General features: G+C 43.7%; 1 protein-coding gene across 2 annotated transcripts in view; it reads left to right on the forward strand.

Annotated features, from left to right (window-relative positions):
* ATF6 (activating transcription factor 6) overlaps nt 1-17,030 on the forward strand; it is a 77,431-nt gene that overhangs the window by 56,739 nt on the left and 3,662 nt on the right. For both annotated transcript variants that reach the window (XM_032696410.1, XM_032696411.1), the window contains exon 15: nt 2,529-2,613. In XM_032696410.1, coding sequence (XP_032552301.1) covers nt 2,529-2,613 — 85 coding nt within the window. The remainder of the gene's footprint in view (nt 1-2,528; nt 2,614-17,030) is intronic.

Below are 17,030 nucleotides of genomic sequence, written 5' to 3' on the forward strand. Positions count from 1 at the left end.
TTGGGACTCTTTGAAGATTTTTGGAGCTTGAGAATATTGTGGGTGGCTAGCTGTAGTGAAAATATCTGTGACAGTCTGCAGCATAAACTTTGCTTTCAGTGTAGAATGAGGGTAGTTATGAAACTGCAAGTTTGGACTGACTGTCAGAAGGACACTCCTGCATATAAAAGATAAAGGTTATTAGGGAGATGGATAAATTTCCCTAATTCCAGATTTTAAAAAGTGGCTCTTTGTAGATGGGCAGCTTCCAGACAATCTGTGCTTCTTGCACAGTAACTCCTGGTGGCAGTTTGGTTTTAGAGCTGACTGGCTTTTTGTGTGTCTGTCTTCACCAGAGCTGGTGTTGAATCACTGAGGGGTTGTGCAGCAACTCCAAAGCACGTTTGAATACAATTGTGAAGCCCTTGTGGTGGTTCTTAATACAATTTTTACATACAGTAAGTAAAAATGCCATTATAAGCAAAGCTAAGCCAGGATAAATTAATGCACCGATCTGCAGATAGGTTAGCAAAAAATAGTTTTTACTTGTAATGATTCTCAGGTGTGCAGTACTTCTATTTTGCTAAGTAATGATGGTGTGGACTCTCAGAAACATTGAAAAAGAAAAATTAGACAGTATAAGCATTTTTAAGCGACGCTAAAAATAGTCATCAAGTCATGACAAGGGCATTGTTACAAAATGTAGTTGTAGACATCTTATCTTTGGCCTGTTCCCTTGGGAACATTGGATTTCAAGAACGGTTTTTATGTAAAGTTCATCGTCGTACTGAATGTTGTCTTAATCTTAGTGGTTCAAAAGTGAAATGGGAATTACATGTGTGATCTGAGATTTATACCAGAGTGGTTTTATAATTTTGGTACCAAGATGTTTTTTACAGACATTCATTTAAGTAATGTTTTCTTCTCATGGTCAGCCATTTGGGTTTTTGGGGGGGAAATTTTTGATGGGAAAAAAAGAGAGTGGTATTTCTTCAATTCTGTGTCTACAGAATATCTTGATATATTTAACACCTAACTGTGTGTAACTCAGTTCCCTGAATCTTACGCATAACAATGTAGTGTTTAGATATTAAAATGGCAAAAGTACAGTTACCCTGACATTAATAAATCAATAACTGTGTCCTGAAGGAAGTCTGATTCATTCTATTGAAAAGATCACCTTGGCCAAAAGTATGAGATGTGTGTATGCCTGTCTGTTCTTCCGTGGGAACATGGAATTTCATCCCATGAAATGGGATGGGCCCATCAAACTTGCTTCTGCTTTTTAACGATGTGTCTGGCTCTTGGAAAGCAAAAGGCAGATGTTCTGTTCTGGTTTGAGGGCAGTTACAAAAACCTCTTAATGAGTTGGTGTCCATATATTTGCATGGTTACACCTGGCAGCTTTCATTTTTCTCGGGGACACTAGGAATGAATTGCTGGGATTGGGAGAAGGGCAAACACAGGGGCTGGGAAAATAAACCTTTCCATTAATTCTTGGAGACCTGGAAAAGGTACTTAGTGATTGGCAGGTTTTCGTTTCACTTAGAGCCTGGGTTATAAATTTAAACTCAATTCGACAGTTATATAAACAGCTTTTTGTTCCTAATTACTAAGAGAGAGCAAATATACTTCCTTCACAATGCCCACTGCGTGCTGAGACAGTGCAGTGAAGCAAAGTTCTGTTAGGGAAGCTAAACTTTGAAAGACATGGGAAGCTTTCCTCATCCTTAGTAGTCTTTCTTTGGTCCAGCTGGATCAGCAAAGCACAATAATATGAGAGATGCCTGGACTGGAGCTTTTAAGTTCTGTTGATAAGGGAAGAACCATATTTTCCCTTGAGCAATTTGAGTTCAGCAACAGCAAAAAAAAACAACCTGAAGAAAGGCTGCATTTTTCCTTGCAGGTCAGGTCCATATCCAGAGTGTTTCCTGCAGATGCAGCTTCCACGGCTCAGACCCAAGGTAGTTAGTTTGAGCGCTGCTGTCTTACGGCAGCACCCAGGCACCTCACAGTTGAGATATGACACTAAAGCACAGCTTTACCATCAAACTTCCCTGGGAGGTTTTGTCAGCAGAGCTGGTATTTCACACCCCATCACAACTCTGACCGATGAGTCCTACTGCACGATGCATGTGGTGCAGAGCTTGACAGAGACAGCAAGATGACTTAGAGTAAATGGCGCTGCAGATAAAACTCCAATTCAACAAGGTCCTCTAACCACATGTTTAAATATTATTGAAGTCAAGTTAAATTACTTTAATCATATATACATAAGTACTCGGTTGAATGAGGGCTTAATAGTAGTTTCCATCTCTTTCCCCATGATCAAGGATTTTTCATATTCCACTGCATGCGATAGGGGTTTCTTCTTGGTTACACAGCATGAGCAATTGCTGTGACTTTTGGAAGACTTCCACAACAATATGAATTTTCTAAGCTGTTGTAAATAGTTCTGTGTGGAATGCCTGTAACACAGAATGGAAAGGAATTTTCCCAGCTCTGTACTTTCAGAGTAGATTTAACACATCTTTTCCGCTGTTTTCCAGGACCACCTGTTATTGCCAGCCACCACACATAATAAGACCAGAAGGCCAAAGATGTCTATAGTGTTGCCAGCTGTAAACATCAATGGTAAGTCCAAAACATGAAAGAGAACGATAAGAGAACAATTTCAAAGAGATGTGCCTGGAGTGTGCATGGAAAGCAAACTTAGACCAAGTGTCTGTCATTACAGCTTTGCAAAAGAAGTGAAACAGGTCATTACTGGGCCTTAGTTGCCAGGGTCCCCTTTGAATCTGGAGTGCTGGCAGATCACCAGTGCCTGGTCACCCAGACTATATATGGGACTTGGCCAGTGGTTCTGCAGTGTCTCATTCTGGCTCCTTCAAGAACAGAGGGGGTGCCATCCAGTCTTGATTTGTACACAGCTGGTTAAGGGTTACATGAAAATGATTTAACTTCTCTGACTTGGTGGCTACAGAGATCCCGTTGACCGTGGAGACTGTCCTCATCTTCTCATTTGTGTTCCTCCTACGCCTGCTTAGCAGGGCAAATTCCTTGGCCTTGCTAGTTTGTTAGGATGCTGACTGCCTTCCATCGGCTTCCTCAGCTGTTTACCACTCTGTTATACAACACTCAGTGTGAGTGGGACCTCTCAGCACTGCATGGTCAAGATTAATAATCATCATGTTACAGTGCTGCAGGACAGCAGGGAAAACACAGCTTTGCAGTGGGGCACAGGCTTATTAGTGCACAGAAATGTTCTTGATCCACATTTCAGTCCCACATGAGAGACAGGACATGGCCTGTGCAAATATATCGTTAATTCCTATGGTGAGGAACTGCCAATTTAAGACATGTTTGGGGCACGGGGTCATTGTCACAGTCATCAAATGCATTGTGAACCCTGTAACAGTATAAACTTTACTTTCTGAGTAACTCTGCACATAATGCTTTTTTAAAATGTCTGTGTTTTACAGTACATGAGAATCATAAACCCAAATGTTATTGTTAAATTGGAGCATGCCGAAAACATTATCTGATGATGCGAATTTCCATAAACTAAGGGGAAAAAAATGAGTTCAGACTTTCAGCATTTTGATAATTACACTTTCCCATACAGTACTGTCGAGTGTGATAATCTGTACAGCTGTCTTAGGGGAATTTTTATTAGATGTATCAAAATTATTTTTGGCATTTATCTGCCTGAAACTCCCTTCTTATGTCTATTACAAAAATCCTTCTCTGGCTGAGCTGAATTATCACGTGCAAATGGGTACTTTGTCACTTGAAGTACAAATCCTATTTCTAAATAACAAAGTATTTCTTCTTAACAGTTTACTGAGTCTTGTTTTACTTGAAATAATTTTTCAGTTGTTGGAGTAAATATAATTTGGAAAATATGCATCAGAATCTTATCCTTCATTTATTATTTCATTATTACGAAACATTGTGAAATATATTTTCTTGAGTTCTTTGGGATTTTTCTTTGGAACATCAGCATAATCCAGGAAATAAAAAAATGTCCAGGGATTTGGGCAGAGATGTCAAAACAGATGAGACACAAGGATAGCATTAAGTAAACAATGGTGTCAAACCCTGATTCCTCTGTGACACCCAGCCAGGTATTAGGAACAAAACTATAAGATACACAAGAAACAGTTGGTAACTTGGCTTGATTTTCTTTTGACTATTGGTAGATAACCTGAAGGAAACTATTTCCTAGAATGTTCTGTCTGGAGAAGAACCCATTTGTCTCCTTTGAGAATATTGTTTCTCCGCCTTATTCTCTCTCTGTAGGGACAGAGCATGTCCTGAACAAGCATCTGGAAGTTAGCTGTCAACAAGGCTTTCCTCCCAGCTGTCTTAAGTTCTTTTGAACCCACCTTAATTCTTTGTGCACCTGCAGAGAGTTGGCTGATAGAAAACCATGAGTCTCCTTGGGAGAAATTGGCAAAACTTTCACTGAAAGAACTCGTCCCCTCCTGCCTTTTCTTGTGCCTCAGCCAGATCTCTGTGCAAGAAGGGAAACCTTTTCTACTACCACTTCCCTGCCTTTCCTTTTTGCTGCCACAGCCCTGGCAGAGGAGATGACAGGAATGCAAGTAAAAGGGTCTTTTTTGTGAAGCTTCTTCAGAACTTCATGACTTTCTTCTGCTGGGTCTTTTTCTGTGTGCTAAAGTTTACCCATGGAGCTGTTTCCAAACATGAAACAGTTGAAAGTGCAGTTGAGAAGCAACCCTTTGAATTACTTGGACAGTCTTTTCCTATCAGGATAGATTCTTTTCTGATCACACTTTGATTGCTCTGGTACTTTCTGAGCTCCACTAGAGACTCTGCCTTTAGCTGACTCGAGCCATTCTCACCACTGGCTGCCAGGACAGGGAACAGGTACAGACAAAGATTAGAAAGTAGAATGAGTTGTCAGCTCCTGTCCTTCATAGCTCTGTGTGGAAGTTCATGACATGGTTCTGCAAGACTGATCTGGCAGTTTTCACCAGTGTACAAAGCAGAGTCAAGTTTACAGTCTGAAGAGGTTTCCTGTGAGGGAAGAGTTGGGGTGAGTCCGACCACTGGCAGTCCTTGTGCTATGCGGGTAGCGGCAGATCTTTGTAATAGACACGTGCATGCACATGTGTGCAGTCAGTAAGATGGAAGTTGAGGAGAATGACATTGTACAAGGCAATAACAGTGCATGATTAAATTTCAGGATAAAAACTTGATTTAAAGTATTCAGTTGCTGTATGTTGGAAAAGAGTAAAAATGGCCATTACTTGTAGTTTTCTGCCACATGCTTCTTCTCTCAGTCAGCCTGAACCACCCATGCCCTTCTGCAAGCTTGAGGATAAGCTAGACAGATCCTCACTGAGGGCATCTGTGCAGGTGCACAGAAATATATTTGAATATTTAAATATGTTTAGTGTACTAACATATGTTAAATATGTTTAATGTAATTTTTTTTTAAGTATAGGAACTTGTTGCACGTTAGTACAACGAGTTAATCCTCTCCCATGCTCCCTGTTCCTTCCTCCCGCCCTGTTCATAGCTCCTTTCCAAGCTTGCTGGGCTAACCCCCAATTCACAGTCAATACTTGCTGTCAGCTCCTCCATTTCTGCCTCCCTAGATGTTCTTGCAGCCCTTTACCCTTCTCCCATTTCCCTGCTGGCTGCTGTCCCTGGCACAGCTCTGCCCTGCAGCCAGACATGCCCAATTCTGACCCACCTCTGCCCAACGTCAGAGCCCCAGCATTTGTGGACACATAATACTTGCAGAAGATCTGCCCGATGGTACCTAAGGATGTTAGTGTTGGTAAGCCTGGAGGGAAAAAAGCAGAACTGTGGAGCCCTAGTCCCACTCTACATGGTTTTGGAGGCACCATTGGTCTGCCTTTTGGAGAAGTTATTCCAAGAAGGAATATCTTGCAGTTTCTCATGGGAATGAAAACCAACTGCAATTTACAGTTAAACTCCAGCTTTTGTTTTCAAGCAAGCCATGTTTGTTATGCTGGATTGCAACTATTATTTTAGAAATCTAACTATGCACTAGAGACCATTTAAGTCTCCAGTAGGTTTCATTCCTAAATTTGCTTTTATTGTAATTCAGAATCTTGTTGGCTCATTACACCAATACCAAACTGACATATAGGCGGTGCCTTTCTTGAAGTTTTAAGTGAAACCATCTGCCATTAGCCTTCTATTTATTTAACTGCTGTAAAAAATGCGGTGGGTTATGACATCGATCTTTGGGTCCAAATAATCTATAGAGTACAGCATAGCTAAGCCATTCTTCCTGCCTCAAGCACAAGCCTTTTTTCTCCTGCAGAATGCCTGCAGCTTTGCAGCACAGCACACCCCACACTCCTCTCTGCAGCACAGAGAAGTGAGAACATAAGTACAGCCATTCAGTGTTGGAGATTCCATTCAACATTTGGCCCAAAAGCCCCTTCCATGAACTCATTTCCCCCTAGGGTTAGGTGAGGTGCTCTCACAGCTTGCTCTTCCTCTTGGTAGGAGCAGCTGTAAATGTCTGTGCAGGTGTGTACTAACCAGAAGTACTGGTGGCCCTAGCAGCAGCAGAAAGACCATAAAGGCCTTTTTTCTTCTTGGGATCCCTGTGCAAAACAGTTCCCTGAGCGGGAAAGTCCTTCCATCCTTTGCTCTCTCTAAATTGAGGGTTGGTGTCTGCACTCTCAGCCAAACAAAAGTGAGAGACCTGATGAGAAAGCCCCTGGTGCAATCTGAGGCTCATTTTCTTGGAATTGGCAACCATGACAGAGAGAGTTTAGAATTTTTTACAAATATTCTGGATAGGTCCTCAGTCTAATGTAACCCAGCCAGGCTTGTCTTCAGTCTGCCTTAGCTGTTTGTGTGCCTGACCTTCTATCACTTGTAGGTTTCTGGGTTCTTAAGGAGACCTGTTCTTTTAAAGGTTACGTTTCATCATGAAACACAACATCAGAATAATCTTCTAAAGGCAGAAGTAGAATGGGATAGTGAGTTTTGCAAAGTCCATGTGCTCTATCGTGTTGGCCAGCTTCTGATTGTGACCACTTCCCTCAGCTTCCCTTGTTAGCATCCATCATCCTACTGATGTAAAAGACTTCAAATGTGCTCCGAAATAACACACATTCTAATTAAAAAGGTGAATTGGTAAGCGGTAAGGCTTTTTGATCAAAACTGGAGTGATTTCTGACATCAAGCCGCATGATTATTTGCATGCAGCTACAAAGAATGTTCTTTCAACTGACAGCCATGCACAAGCAACTCACAGATGTCCAAGGCTGGTAGCAAACTGTCTGTGAAAAATCCATAAGGCAAACAGAACCCACTCGGGCTGAGAAGGAAAATAAAAACTAAAGCTCTTTGGGAAGTGACAATGTTCTGTAAGTTCCCATGTCTTGGGGTTGAATAAATAAAGTCTTCAGCTTCCTCTGCCTTTCAGGGTCAAGCAAACAAAGGATGCCATTTCCGTTTTTCAGAGCAAGAGGCAGAATTCCCAGTCAGTCATTGAGGAAGGTCTAAAACAATACATATCACTGACTGAACAGCAGCTGACTCCCCTCAAGGTTACTGCTTGATGTTTTGGGTAGCCTTCTCTCTCACTTTGAATAGCCTCAGAGTGCTTTCCAGGAGGGTAATGGCCCCACCTATCTCTAGCTGTTGTTGGTTCATTCTTCTCCTTGTGCTTGAAAGCCAAGTCTTAGTGCCTGTGGCGCCCTCTCACAGCTGCTCTCCTTGTCCCCAGACTGAGAAGCTCATGCCACTCTAGCAGGCACAGAGGACACATCTCTTGGGTACAAAAGCATGATCCATAGAGATACTGCCCTCATTGTTTCTGCTTTTATATCCGGATTTAGCAGAAAATGCTGAGAACTCAGCACAGCCCTACAGGCTACAGTGCATGAACAGAAAGTTCTGGACATTGTGTATGTGGAGTTACAGCCTATCTGTGAGATGAAAGAATGGTGGCTGCTAAGGTTTTGTAGGAAAGTCACTGATAGTCCTTCAAAGCAGCAAGTTCTCTGAACTAGGATGTAGGAAAATACATCTGAGAATGTCTCCAATGCTGTAAGATCTTTTGAAATGTTTTGAAACTGCCACTGTTCTGCTTCTTGTGCTGCCAGCTGAGGAATAAAAGTAAATTAGTGAAGTCTGACCAGGGAAAAATCAGAGCCATGGTTAGCTCTTGGTTAGATGTCACTGCAACTGCCAGTCACTGAGCCTGGACTGAGAAAGAGGGAGAGTCTTCTGTGTCCTGTATGCAGCCATGGACAAGCAGCATGTCAGGTTACTGTGGTTCTCCTGTTATTAGGATGAATTGCTGATGTCACAGATGTATTTCTGCTCTCATGCTCATGTAAAGCTGTGCTGCAGAGGTCAGGATTGAAAGGATGGCAGAACATATTTTATTGAGGAATTTTAACGACAGATTTTAGTCATCTTGTAAGATGCTGCTATTCTTACTTGTGTTCTCTTTTAAAAGTGATGTAAAACTGCAGTTTGTCAAAACAGAATACTCCCTCAAACTTTCCTACATTTCTTTGAACATCAGAATTGATCATTGCCTAGACTGAACCTTAAATAGAAGTTTTCAACAGCATTTGTTGTCTTTGAGAGACTGCTCTCCTCAGCCATTGTCTGTTAATATATGTTGTCTTTGACAGGAAGGAGAAGATTAAATTATTCAAAAAAGTATGAAAGAAATCATTCAGGAATCTGCACAAAAGTAATGGAATCTGTGTCACTTGAGTTCATGTTTATTTAGTTAGACAGGAAACGATCAAGAAATGAAATCATAAAGGCTTATTCCCTAATGACTTCTCATAACGAGCTGTTTACCTAAATTGCTAAATGAGTAATCTATTTTTATGCATTCAAAATAACAGGAAGGTTATTTCAGAAGATCTTCACTGTCTTTTTGCCCCTTAGTTAATATGAGAAAGAATATCTCATGGATTTTGATAGAGCAGGCCAAGCCCCAGTGTGACTGGTCTTCCCTGTATAGTTAGGATAACTGCTACAGATGGCATTTCCTTGGGAACGCACTGTTCATGAAGGGGGTAGAGAATTAGTCATAAATTAATTGGGCTTCACGCTTAGTATTTCCAGGGTCAGTGTTGAGCTCTTACACCAGATTGATTTTTCCATATAAATGACACATTTCTATAAAATTCACAAAGTATCATTAAAAAGAAACCCATGATGTAGGCTGGCAGTACTGATGCCAGCATGGAGTTGCAGAAGGAGCCAAGTTGATTTGAACTGAGCGTGAACTGTCTGTCTGCAGAGACCCTGTCTCCTGGGTGTTCATTATCCCTGGGTGCTGATGCTCCTGTGGAGATATGCTCTCCCACCAGACTTCAGAGAGCACTGTGCTGAGAGCTGTGCAGCATATCCTAATTCTAGCCTCGAGCCCAGCCAGTCTGCCTTAATGTATTTTCAAATGTTGTAAATTCAAGATTATGTAATTCCTCTTGATGTGAAATTACAGGTGGCAAACACAGTTTTATGTTTGTGATACATAAAACCAACTCTGGTAGCTCTTTATTTCTGCAGTGGTCTGAAACATAATTATCCATAATGAGTTCACCCTGTTAAACCATGAAAAGCTGCAACAGAACTGGGAGAGGAAGTTCACATTTATGAGTTCTGTCTTGAGAACATCACTGGAGTAAACCTAGAGATTAGTGGAAGCACATCAGTCCCAGACCGTCTGTTTCAGTGTTTGGGTTGCAGTCTCTAAGGAGATTGCTACCAGTTGGGCCAGGAGGATTTTGCCTGTTCCTCATATTCCGTGTCTGTCCTCCATGCTGCAGCTTCCCTCGCCTCTTCATGCAGTCCTCCTTACCTCTGGCGCTTCCTGGCGTGCTTCCTGGGTATCCTCTGGGCTTGGAAAGTGTTTGAAAAATACATCCTGAGCATCTGAAGAACATTTTTGGTCATTGACCACTTCGTTGTAAATCGTCTGCCTCCATCCTGTCTTACTCTGTAGTAGCTCCAGAGGAAGAGACTGTGGCACAAGTGACTTCTGGGTGAATGTGAGTGAAGAAATGACTGTCAGCCCAAGCTGCCCCTCACTGTGGGAAAGGAGGCACCTCTGTTTCAGAGTAGGACTTGTACATTAAAGCTGTAAACCTCCTGTTGCTGTAGCTGGGAGACAGAAGTCTTTGAAAGGGACGTCTCCCTTTATTAGTGTTCTGTGTTCAGACAGGCACTGCAGCAGTTTTATAATTAACTGGCAAATGCATTGAATCAGAGAAGCTCATGTGGAGGAAAGTACTCGCCCCACACAGACAAAAGCTTCACAGAGATGGTGTTAAAAATACTCTTCTGCGAGCAAGAGCTGATTGCAGTATCTAAATAAGTGAGGTAACTTTATGTATCCAAGTGAGACAGGTGGAAAATTCAGCTCACTCTCTGGACACCGTCCAAACTAGAAAGGCATTTTAACTATAAGTGAATACAGGCTCTTACCAGCCTTCACTCTCAAATCAGTGAGACACATTAACACCAGGATACAAGTGATATTGGGTGATAGAGAAGATCCATGTCAATGAAAATGTGATACTTACTCTTGAAAAAAAAGATAAAGTCCAATAGTTAAATTAAATTTATCAGTAAGTGCCTACAACTTGAAATGGTGAAGTACATGCTACAGTTCAAAGGTAAGGGCTAAATAAGAATAGGAAAACATATTAAAAGAAAAACAATTGGGATAAAGTACTGGCAAATGTTATGAAGATTGATTAAAGATTAAAAGCTCACTGCAAAAATCTTTAAAAAGACCCTAAAAATACAAAGGGCTTAAGTAACACATTAAAGTCAATTCATAGAAGTAAGAAGATATCTTTTAAACAATAGACATTGTAGCCAAATGAGGAAATAGGGAAAAAAAGAGGATGATTTCTGGCAGACTAAATGTCAAACCATAAGAAGTCAAGCCAGAAAAAGATACTAAGAAACAGCATGCCTGAGGCATAAAAAAATAATAAAAACATTTTTCAGAGGAAGCCTGCCAGGGAATCTCTAGGGCCTGTGGAGGACGAAGGTGTAAAAGAGCACTTAAAGTGGAAGTCAGCACTGCCGAAGGGAGGAGCAAAAAGTTCTTGTGCTGGTGTTAACCACTGAGGCGATATAAATATCAGGGGAACGGCAGGTGACAAAAACAGCAAACTTTTAAAAAAATGGGTTCAGGAGCTGAAGCTGGCAGAATCTGTGAGAGTTGAGTGTGTCCTGGTACATACAAGAGATTGGGACAAGAGCACAGCTCCTGCACAGGAAAGTCCTCCTCGGTGCTGAGGAGATGCCACGGCTCCCAGTCCCACCCTGCTGCACTCAGGGGGAGAAGCCCCCTTGTCATGGGACAAGCCCCTCCAGCCCTAGTTCTTGAAAGAAGCCTTTACTGGAATGCCTTTCTCCTGTGTGCAGTTTTTTGTGTTGTAAGTGGGTATGTCTGGATTTGCAGGCAGTGTGGGAAGGTTGTTTATTCTTTTTGTGCCTCCCAAGCAGGCATGGGATGGTTCTGACTAAGCATTGCTCTTTCTCCAGCCTCTCTCCTTCACTCCCAAGAGTTTTCTGTGCAGCAAAACTCCTTTGACCCTTGTCTTTCTTTTCTCTTCTGGCTTTTTCCTCTTGTCATTAGCATTGCCACAGCTGGTTAGATTTAAAATATAGTCATCCTGCAGCAATGATACCCTGCCAACAACACATATATTGCACAGCCAGAGCTGTCAAAAATGTCTCTGTTTTTCCGAGAAATACTCTGTCTGAGGGAGATTTAAAGTAAGTGCCTTTGAGGGTCAACACTGATGATCCTGATCTTCTCTTCCTGAGATGACCATCAGCTCCCTCTGCAAAAGAAGAGCAATCACACTAGGTACACACTGGGCCATCTCCTCTGTAGCTCATGTTCTTTCTCTTAGAGGGAAGTGACTGCAGCAGGAAAGAAGTTTGGAAGGGGAGGTGGGCGATCAGGTGGGAAATGGTTCCTGGGAAAAGCCAGCTTTCCTTCCCTCTCCCTGAGACCTCCCACTCTGGACCAGGTACTGCAAAGCACCATCTGGCACAGATTGGCCACTGACTGCATTGCCCAGAGGTGCTGACCTTTTCCAAAATGCTAAGGGCATGTGATGTTCTTCAGCCACAGCCAGTGCTGGTCTCTCCATCTCATTATTTTCTTAGGAGGCCACAGAGTGCTTGTTTCTTCCAGTTTTCTTGCTTACCTCTCATGCCTTTATATATCTCCCTTGGATATCCCCTGGCATCAGTGTTCCAACAGCTTAGACATGGAGAAAGACCCTGTCTCCTTGCTGTCAGCTCATGGCTTCTCCAGGTGACTTTGATTCTGTGGATCCAGTATTGCAGACCATGGCCCCTGTTCCTACACCCATATAGACCCTGCAGCGTGGCTCACAGTCTGAGAGGTGGTCAGAGACCTGGAGACCTGAAATGCCCAAGATCTCCCTTCACCTCTGTCAGGGACCGAGGACAGCTGAGTCCGCAGAGGTGAGATCATTGCAACTGCTTTTTTTAGAAATAGTTCCAAGTGGGAATTTGCTTTTAAAAAGAGAAGTTATTTGGGTCACAATATAACTTTCTCCCTTGCCTCGGACAATCCTGTCTAACAAGCAAATCTGTAAATGTTTTAGGAATCCTGCTGCGTTGTTGCAGTGAGCGTATTTTTAGTCCGTAATGCTGCTTCATTTATATACTTATTTGGTAGTGTATATCAACCCTTCAGATGGAAACATTGTCCAGATGTGCTGGGTAGGACAGTCAGGGCTGCTCAGCAGAGATGAGATGGAAGATTGCAGAAGTGACAGTGCAGAGAAAGTTATGTTTGGGGACAGCTGCAGCCCTTCAACAGGCCAGCACCAGAGCTGCCACTGCAGCTGGTGCCCTCTTCTTATGAACCCTATACTGCCCTAAACATAAGCTCTCTTTTGGGCCAGGGCAGTATAAATCGTGTAATTTGGTGCTAAATCATTCTTACAACCAGACTTTAGCATCATCAGCTCAGCCCAGCTAGCATAAAGCACCAGGTACTGGAGCATGTCTGGTGGCTCTTTGAAAGCTGCCTTGATTCCTGCTGGTGTGATGGAAGGGGCTCCAAGTGTAAATTAACGCTGACACGGACTGTCTTTGAAATCTGGTGTGGCAAAGCAAACTTTTCCCATTAGAAGGAATAGTGGAAAGTGTAAAAGGTGTGGGTAGCTGTTCAACAAAGATTTTAAGAGAGTTGGTGGATGTTTACCATCTTATGCAGAGGCGATTCCCTGACACCTATTTTGACCTCAACTAAACTGGTTCCATGAATAGCAAATTCACTGTATGCTATTGTCTATGAGGAGGGGATGATTCTCTAGCCTTAGTGACAAAGACAGGTAGTTAAAGATGAGACAAGTGATTTCCCTTCCTGTATCTTACCAGAAGAAGTGAGGACATGTAGTCCAGATCTGTGTGGTTGACAGTACCTTAAGTGTGTATTCGGTGAGCACAGTAGATACACAGCTGGGCAGGTTCTGACCTTTTTTACAAGTCACCAACTAGGAAACCACCCAGTAGGTTATCTACTGCAAAGGCAATAGGGGCCTTAGAAAAGAGACTGAGGATTGGGGTCATCAGGCCCTGAGTATTGGGACCAATACGGAATATTTTTTTGTAATCCACTGAGGCACTGCCCAGAGTAAGATAAAATTCATAGTTGTTCTGGTAGAATAAGGCTCTATAAATGTACCTAAAGCGTGAGTGCACCTTCAGAAAGCTGTAAAGCTTTTCCATGGTGTTTGGTTACAGCTTGAAACGCTCCAGCAAGCTCAGGTGGCCTTTCAGGGGAGCTCTGTTTCAGCCTCTGTGCAAACTGCAGTTTTCAAAATGAGCATTTTCCTGCAGCTAAGCTTTCTTGGGAAGGTGTATGTAAGTGGGAAAGGGTAAATTACCAGAATTACATCTTCTGTCCTATGACTGTGTCCATAGGGCCAAACAGCCCAATGATATTTGTAAAGTTGAAGTCTAGAGAGGCAGCTGACATCACCATTTGTTCTGACTTAGTGCATTACCTGCCTTTCAAGCCCTCTGGCTGTCTTCTACCTTTCCCTAAGACAGCATTTCTTGTAGAAGTAGATGCCTGATCTCACAGACATTTAAACAGTCAACTGATGGATACATGTCAGTGCTACTGAGGGAAGAAAGGGGACTTTGGTTCTACGGCTTTTCTAATAAGACAGTTTTGAAAATCTAATGCTTCAAATATGAAGACAATCTTCCATCATCTTCAGTAATTTATAACAGTAGTTAATACCCTCAGCCTTATTTTTTGGTTTTGGTTTGGACCGCAGACTTCAGCTTTCATCTGTGGGATCTTACAACATGGGTTTTTATAAGGGGAGTTGCCCTAGACCCTGGGGAGCAGCACTGGGAATTAGGTTTCTGTTCCCTAGACCAAGCTCGTGCTGGGAGTTTGGTACAGCCCGTGAGAGCCAGTGAGGCTCTTTGGGAAGGTGCAGTCAGAGCAGCAACGCTTGGCACAACTACCTTTGCTGTTAATTTGAAATAGTCAATCATCTGAAGCATGGCTTTTAAACCTGTTAACAAATAATTAACTGCAATGCGGTCTCTTGGCACAGCAAGGATAGCTTCTTAAGCCTGAGGCTGTACCATGTGAGAAAGTGTATGTTCTGAACTTCAAAGAGGAGCAATAAATCTATTTATAAATCCAGACACCTCTACAGGAGATCCGTTCCTGTGTTTTCACTTACGTAATCCCACAAAACATCAGTCATACGTAATTCAATACAATAAACTTTAGAAATCACTCAGTGTCAGCGTTGCTCTGGGCTATTAGGCAGCCCTGTGTAATGCACACTGGCAGTGCTGACCTTCCAGCCAGCAAAGAGCAGCAGGCAGCAGCCTGGGGCTGTCAGCCCTGCTTCACAGACACCCCTGTGCCCCCCTGGGAGGTGTGATGGGGGCATGCTCAGGCAGGGCAGTACACACTGATCTGAGCACTGGTTGTGCACACTGACCCCTGCAGAGACGAGCCACACGCAGCTGGTGAGCTCAGCACCCAGCATGGACACTCTGGAAAACCCGCCTTCCGCTCCACTGGTGTCTCCCAGATGTTGGTACTGCTGGATGGCCCCGTGGGAGGGGAAGGAAAGAAAGCCTGACCAGGCTTTTTTAAAACATCTGACAGAGGAATGACCAGGAAAAGTTGTCCTGTTCTGTGATATTGCTCTCTTGCTGACAAGGGGTTAGAACAGCACAGCTCCAGTCTTGAGCAGGCACCTGCACTCCCAGAAAGGCAGGGTCAGAGACATCAGGAGCAACTTCAAGTATCTGTGCAGAGCAAGGGTTAGGTACCCCATATCTCGATGGGCAGGCAGTCATCCAGTCTTTCCTTAAAAACTGCCAGTCTCGGAGATCCTCTGGTCTCCCAGGGTACTTTCATCCAGGGCTTGTGTTTTGTTATCATCACAAACTCGGTCAAAGTTAAACCTGTTTCTCTTGAGTGGGGCTGATAGTTTCTAGTCCTGTCATGCTGTTGGCTTATGCACAGTGATGCTCTGCAGTCCTCAAGCTTTTTCTGCAGGGCTTCTGCCCAGCCCCATTTTTACTCATGTTTTCCAGTTCTCTTGAGCATTGTAGTTCCCTCTGGCCATGGTTGAAATGCATTCTGAAGATTTTGGACAGCCTCTCTCTTTTATCAAAACTGCAGTCTCATCCAATCCAGCCACTCCAAAATGGTTGAAATCTCTCCAGTTTAGCATCTTCCAGAAATCTTATAAGTGTGTTCTCTGTTCCTCATCCAGATCATGAAACAGTTTAATGGCATCGAACTCAGGACAGAGCCATGTGGAATCATTTTTTGCAATGACATTGAGCTAGTCTTCCCAAACAAGAGACTGTGCTGCATTCAGGTCACATTTGCCTGTTGTTTTGCTGTGACCATCACAGACCATGGTTGTTCACAGAGCATCAGCCTCTCCACCCTCTGGACTGGGGTGGGCCAGGCAGGGCTCCCCCATGGAGGCCAGGCATCCCCAGGCTGGCACGATTTCCAGACCACTCCTTGAAACAAAGCTGGTCCAGGCACCCAGCAGCAGCATCAAGTAACTGCTGTTTCTGCAGAACATCCCACCTCCTCTTCTAAGTCAGTTTGGAGCTAATGGTAATGAGAAAGGCTGCTGGAAATGCTTGTAGTGGGAATTGAGCCATTCCTGCTACTGCCCTCATCCCTGCGAGATTAAATCCTTTGCAGAGGCTCCCTGCAGCAGCTCATCATCAACAATACCTTCACCCCAAAAAGGGAAAGAATCAGATGCTTTCTTTAAACCTGCCTGTAACTCCTGGGCTAATTCACAGGCCCAGGGCAGGATTTAGGCACTTTGTGAATGTCTGAGTTGGGGGAGTGTGTCCCCTTCATGCCTGGTGGCCAGAGAGGCTCGTCATGAGTGTGATTATTTTCAACTGTGGTAGCCTAAGAAGATACAGCACCTCTTGCCATGGGGGTAGCAGGACTATGGCTTACTTAATCATGGTACAGGTAGTCACAAGGGAGCCTGTGTCAGTGCTGGGAGAAGCGGGATCCCAGCTGTTCAGAATGGTCTGAGCTGGTTCCCGTGCTCCCCTCTGCCCCCCACACAGCACAGCTCCCTCTCTTGCATGGGCTGCTCCTGGTGTTGCTGTTCTCCTCTGTCTTGTGCAATGCCCAGGAACCTAATGATAGCCTGCTGTGCTGGCTGCTGTGGGCAGACACAGGAAACTCTTCCCTGCCTTACCAAGGGGTTTTCCTGGTCTTGGCCGCTGTCCCATCCCACCTCACCCACTTGTGGTTTTGGAGCACTGTTTCTCACATAGCTGGGGTCCCTGGGGTCCTATCGACTGCAGCATGAGAGCTGAGGAACTGTGTCTCTAGGGGAGCCCATCTGTTCCCATTTGCTGTCTCCAGGCTCTTTGCTTCCCCTCATGCCCCTCTGTTCCCCTGTGCAGCCCCCTGTCCTGAGCAGCACCATGAACCCCCTCTGCTCTCTGGTGCTGTGTCTGTTGGG

This window comes from Chiroxiphia lanceolata, chromosome 9 (genome assembly GCF_009829145.1).
Source record: "Chiroxiphia lanceolata isolate bChiLan1 chromosome 9, bChiLan1.pri, whole genome shotgun sequence".
NCBI classification, from domain to species: Eukaryota; Metazoa; Chordata; class Aves; order Passeriformes; family Pipridae; genus Chiroxiphia; species Chiroxiphia lanceolata.